Source organism: Oryzias latipes, chromosome 5, assembly GCF_002234675.1.
Source record: "Oryzias latipes chromosome 5, ASM223467v1".
NCBI lineage: Eukaryota > Metazoa > Chordata > Actinopteri > Beloniformes > Adrianichthyidae > Oryzias > Oryzias latipes.
The window spans coordinates 14705840-14711625 of record NC_019863.2 but is presented as its reverse complement, the minus strand read 5'-3'; the positions used below and the strand labels follow the sequence as shown (position 1 = coordinate 14711625).

Below are 5786 nucleotides of genomic sequence, written 5' to 3'. Positions count from 1 at the left end.
TTCTTGTTTAAGCTTTTAATCTCAAAAAACATTAAATGAAATGCATACAAGGTTTTATCCTGCTTTAGAACTGTTTGTATTTAATTATCAAACTATAAGACAGACAATCTAATGCCAGTACACGCTACTCAAAGTTGTAAAACCTCAGATTTAACTTCAGTAGAAGCTGATTCTCAAAATTGTTAGTGTCAAGCCTAGCTCTTTTGGGGCTGAAAAGCAATCCTGCAGTGCTGAAAAGCCTCTCACAGGCAGCCGATGCGGGAAGAGGTGTATTAGTCTTGATAGAGAGGCTGCAAATAGCAGGAAACGTGAGCAGAGACTCCCTGGTGTCTGAAACACAGGCCAGATATCCATCCAACTCTTTGCTGGCTTCATGTGTTGTCGGTTTCAAAGAAGCGAAAAAATCTTCATCATCAGATGAACTGTTGGCCAATTCCTTCTTGTGGTCCAAAGGCTCCAGATGCACTCTGATGTAGTCCATGCCTACAAGCACAGTGAGCAGACACAAAGAAAAGTTTGGTTGAGGGGCTTCTGACTGGGAACAAATTTTATGGATTTTGTCATTAACTACATTTACGTGCAGTCATCTACATCTAAAATCATGCAAATCCCTTAATTTAGCATAAAATCTAACTGCATTTCCAAACCACATATGATACATATGAGTTTGGTTTCAAGAAACACTGAGGGATAACTACAACCTGCTGCAAGAATACTTTACATCAATATTCATATTGAGATCACAGCCAAAGATGGGATATAACATTCCTAAAAAGTGCAAAAATAAATAAATAAAAGAATAATTTTGGTATGGCTCAAAGGTTGCCCAGATTAGAATTCGTCAAGTGTATGTTGCTTGCATTCATTTACCTCGTTTTATGATGGTTTCATCATTTGTCCAAGAGGTCCGAAATTTAGGGAGAAGGATGGCAGCTGCTATGATCTCAGGATCTTCAAACATATGCTTGAATCGTGTTTGGATTCCTTGTTGTAGGGCATCCACAAGTGGGTCACAGTACCTGAGAGAATGGTGGAGTCGCTGAAGTTTCAAGCTTAACTGATGGACACTAGGCAGCAGCCACCCCAGCTGTGTATTCGTTTCCGCTTGCAAGATGTCGAGTACTTTTGCAACTGGACGCATTGTGTTGGCCCACTCTGTCAAGAACAGCATTTCTGCTGGATTAAACCTACAGGAGAAATCAGCATAATCAAAGAGTATTAAACAAAAACAACCCACATTTGTTTACATCGATAGAGGGGAAAAACACTTACATTGGAACCTCAAGAGAGGTGCATATATTCCGAAGTGCGCCTTCTCCTGCTTCTTTGCAAATTTGAAGAATTCTGTCAACAGCCATAAAAGTTGAATTCCACCGCGTTTGGTTTGGCCTTAAAAGCTGAAGCCGGCTTTCTGATTCAACAGCTTCAGCTGCTAGAGCCGATCGGCTGCTTTTATTCCATAAAGCTTGGCATTTGCCAAAGACAGATCTGTAGAGTTTCTTGTAGTGTTCATTTGAGAGAGCTTTTTGGGCATCAACGCTTGAGACTAGGTTAAGTAAGTGACAGGCACACTTTTGATGTTTTGGTAGCTGGAATTCGAAGCCATCGTCTTGGTCCAGGACTCGTGAGGCATCTTGGAATTCCACACCATCACTTCCCTCACCACAGCCTTCAGAATCAGTGTCATCACTTTCACACCTTCTTGCCTCAGTCTCGATATCATTGTTTTCCACACCAAAAACTCTGAAAGCCTTCATAAAGTTGGAACCACTGTCTGTGGTTGTGCAAACAACCTTGTCACGTATTTCATACTCTGAGTGGATATCATTCATGGCACTGGCCAGTACCTCAAAAGTATGAGAGCCCATTAATCTTTTGCAGGCAAGTGCAGCGGAATGTCTTTCAAGACTTCCAGGGTTGATCCAGTGAGCAGTTACACCAATGAATGACTTTCTACGTGCAGTCCAACAATCCGTTGTGGTTGCAATCCATTCAACTTCACTCATGGCAGCAGTCACTTTCTGTTTCATGATCAGAGCAGCTTCAGCTATCTTGGAGCGTAAAGTAGGCCTTGTAATGACAGAAATGCCAGGCTGCAGTGTACTAATCAGCTCTTTAAATGATGGCAGATCAACAGTGCTGAAAGGATGAAGTCCTTGAATGATGTACCTTAATATAGCTTTGTTCACAGTGACTGGAGACACATGTTTGACTGGGAAAACTGAGTCAACTTTCAGTTGCTTACTGCTGGAAGCATGGGTGGAGGTCCCGATCTTTCTCTTCTGTGCTGTCAATTTAGAGTAGTTTTTGAGGTAATTTGGGTGCATTCTCTGTAAAAACAACAAATAAATATTTATATTGTATGCAATAAATGTAACAATTACACATACACTCTCTGATTACAGCATTAAAGGGTTAGTTCACCCAAAAATGAAAAGATGTCATTAATGACTCACCCTCATGTCGTTCCAAGCCCGTAACACCTCCGTTCATCTTCGGAACACAGTTTAAGATATTTTAGATTTAGTCCGAGAGCTTTCTGTCCCTCCACTGAAAATGTATGTACGGTATACTGTCCATGTCCAGAAAGGTAATAAAAACATCAAAGTAGTCCATGTGACATCAGTGGGTTAGGTAGAATTATTTGAAGCATCGAAAATACATTTTGGTCCAAAAATAACAAAACCTACGACTTTATTCAGCATTGTAGCGTCACTGCGAAGTCGTGAACGCGGATTGACAACAGACCCGGAAGAGAATACAATGCCGAATAAAGTCGTAGGTTTTGTTATTTTTGGACCAAAATGTATTCGATGCTTCAAAAAATTCTAACTAACCCACTGATGTCACATGGACTACTTTGATGTTTTTATTACCTTTCTGGACATGGACAGTATACCGTACATACATTCTCAATGGAGGCACAGAAAGCTCTCGGACTAAATCTAAAATATCTTAAACTGTGTTCTGAAGATGAACGGAGGTCTTACGGGCTTGGAACGACATGAGGGCGAGTCATTAATGACATTATTTTCATTTTTGGGTGAACTAACCCTTTAATAAAACTGACATTTGCAGCCAATTGCACACTTTATAATGTTAAATACTTGTTGATTTTAGAAATACAGTAGCATTTAGTGACAATCAAACATTAATTTTATTTCTGATTATATTGACAAAAACACAGGACTGTAAGGCTGACATGACAGGGTGAATTGATTTCATTACATTAGTTTTGATGGTAACACTTTTACAATAAGGTTCGTTAGTTAACTACATTAGTTAACATGAACTAATAATGAACTGCACGTATACATGTTAATTTCAACATTTACTAATACTTTATATCTTGTTAACATTAGTTAATGCACTGTGAACTAACATGAACAAACAATGAACATCTGTATTTCTATTAACTAACGTTAACAAAGATTAACAGATACAGTAACAAATGTATTGCTCATGGTTATTTAATGTTAGTTAATACATGAACTAATCAACCTCATTGTAAAGTGTTACCGTTTTGACAATACAACATGTTTGGAAAAAAATTTCTCGCTTGGTTTTCTTGTGTTTTGCATGAATTCAAACACAATGAGAGCACGGAATGATAATGATTATTCAAAGCTGCAATAGGCGCCAAATTTCCCGTGGACCTAACGTTACCAATTACAAATGCATTTTAGCATTTTATTACGTGAGCCTTATATTGTCAATCGCATGCATTAGTGAAAATAGGCCTACTACACATATAAAAGGCGCGCCATCAACGTCAAAACATGCACACCCAAAAAAAAAAAAAAAAAAAAAAACTATCAGTAAAACAAAATACTTAATGTACTTACCTCAATATGCTTCCTTAGGTTTGATGGCGAACTTTTGAAGGCCGATATTTCTTTATTAAGCGGGAGACAGAGGACACATTTCATCTTGAATGAATCTTTATTTACACCACTTAAAGAAAAGAATTCGCGAAGATACGGCCACGGGTGCTCTTGATCCTGTGGCTGATTTTGGACTGTGCTGCTCGCAGCTGCTGATGAATCACATACTTCCTCCATTTTCTTCCACTGATTGACTGTTATAATTTCCCTAATTTCCAGGTCAAGGTGCTGTGCATTGTGGTAATAGATGTGACATGACGTCACTTCCAAAGGACCAATGAACATGTCTGACCAATTTCATATAATGTGAAAACGATTTTCATAGGCAGAATAAATAACATTTAAATTAAACTGGGCATCAGCGCAATTCAATTGGTTTGGTAATAGCAAGGGAAAATAGAATGAAGTGATCTCCAAAAAATAAGTACTTTTTGACTGTAAATAAAATTGTAAGGAGTAAAAAGTACTTTTTTTTCTAAAAAAATGTAATTAAGTAAAAGTAAAAGTATTGATTTTTAATTGTACTCAAGTAAAGTAAAAATCCCCAAAAATAATACTTAAGTACAGTAATCAAGTAAAATTACTCAAGTACTTTACACCTCTGAAAGCCTCCCTTATCTATTGCGTTTACGGCGTAATACACTTTAACAATTCACTGTTTCTGAAAACGAGTTTCACCTTAAGAGTCTTTGTATCATAACTGACAAAATCACAAATTTCTTTGTCAAATTTCTTTGTCAAGTTCAGAGAATTTGATTCATGCTTCTCTATAATGCATGATATCAGTTCTTCAAAACAACGCTGTTGAGGCTGCAGCTCATTCAGAAATACTAAAGTTTTCCACGAAACAAGAAAATAATATTCTTGTTTTATCCCACAGATTAACCAAGCTTTTTTAGCTGGTCAAAAAGTCCCTATGACTTTATCCTAAATCCAAATATAGAACATTGCTCTGTTTTTGGCTCTACTTTTGAGATGTTTCACCACCCGCTACATCTCTAACCTTAAGACTTTACAGCACAAAAAGCTGCATTGCCTTCTGAAGAACATTTACAAGGTTCTGGCAGAGGACAGTTGAAACCAAGATGCTACTGAACTGCTGTGGCAATAAATAGACACAAACATGTAATGTGATGCACAATACCCAAAACAAAGCAAGATGTGATAGATACATAGACAATTTTTAATGACTACTCAGAGATGGAACACACAGAAATCAGTCCAATAAAACTCTACACCCTAAAGTGGACCACACTTAGAAAATCTGTTTCTTCCTCTCACAGCTCACATATTTCTTTTCCTTCTCTCATATTTCTTTATATCCTAATTATTTAGAAAAGTACCTGCTTTCTCTTTTTACTGCGATGGGGGAAAAAAGTGACATTTATACAAAAAGACTCAAAGAGAAGCCGCAAAAAAAGCCTTGTTGCAGCTTCCAAAGCTACTTGAGCACAATCTCCAATTAAATCCTGGCAGTCACCGTATGACTCAGCTGAAACTGGGACAGTTTCAGCGTGGCATTCTTCACATGAGCACTAAAAATAGAACACACCTATAAGTGTAGCGAGGTAAAACAAACACCATATTTGCTCTTATATAAGATAACTTTAGGACCTCCCTGGCTTTGCTTTATGGTATTTGATGGAAAAGCAAAAAGACCAAGACAAGTCAAGATCCTGTTGTTTCCCACATCTCTGTCTCTCAGCTATAATCTAGGAAGATTTAATATTCATGATTAACTATTTGTTTTATTTTCATATTCAACCATATTTATATTTGCATATGTATTTGCATAATCATACACATAGAAATTGGGTGAGTAGAGGCAACACTAGTAAAAATGCATGTCATCATCTTTGTTTTTTTATTCCAAACTTTAAATTACTTTTATTAATTATTTAT

The 5786-nt window shown here is 37.2% G+C and overlaps 1 protein-coding gene across 3 annotated transcripts; it reads right to left on the bottom strand.

Moving 5' to 3' along the window:
- Window positions 1-4485, bottom strand: LOC111947448. 3 transcript variants are annotated; one of them, XM_023954974.1, is made up of 4 exons: window positions 3846-4485; window positions 1273-2330; window positions 871-1187; window positions 1-483 (listed from the first exon to the last, which is right to left on the bottom strand). In XM_023954974.1, the coding sequence occupies exons 1-4, from the start codon at window positions 4167-4169 to the stop codon at window positions 125-127; spliced, it is 2058 nt and encodes a 685-aa protein (XP_023810742.1). In that variant the 5' UTR covers window positions 4170-4485; the 3' UTR covers window positions 1-124. The 3 variants fall into 3 exon arrangements, with proteins under 3 accessions (XP_023810742.1, XP_023810744.1, XP_023810743.1); XM_023954976.1 differs by having other exon boundaries at window positions 1020-1187; XM_023954975.1 differs by lacking the exon at window positions 3846-4485 and having other exon boundaries at window positions 1273-2516.
- Window positions 4486-5786: the final 1301 nt, after the last annotated feature.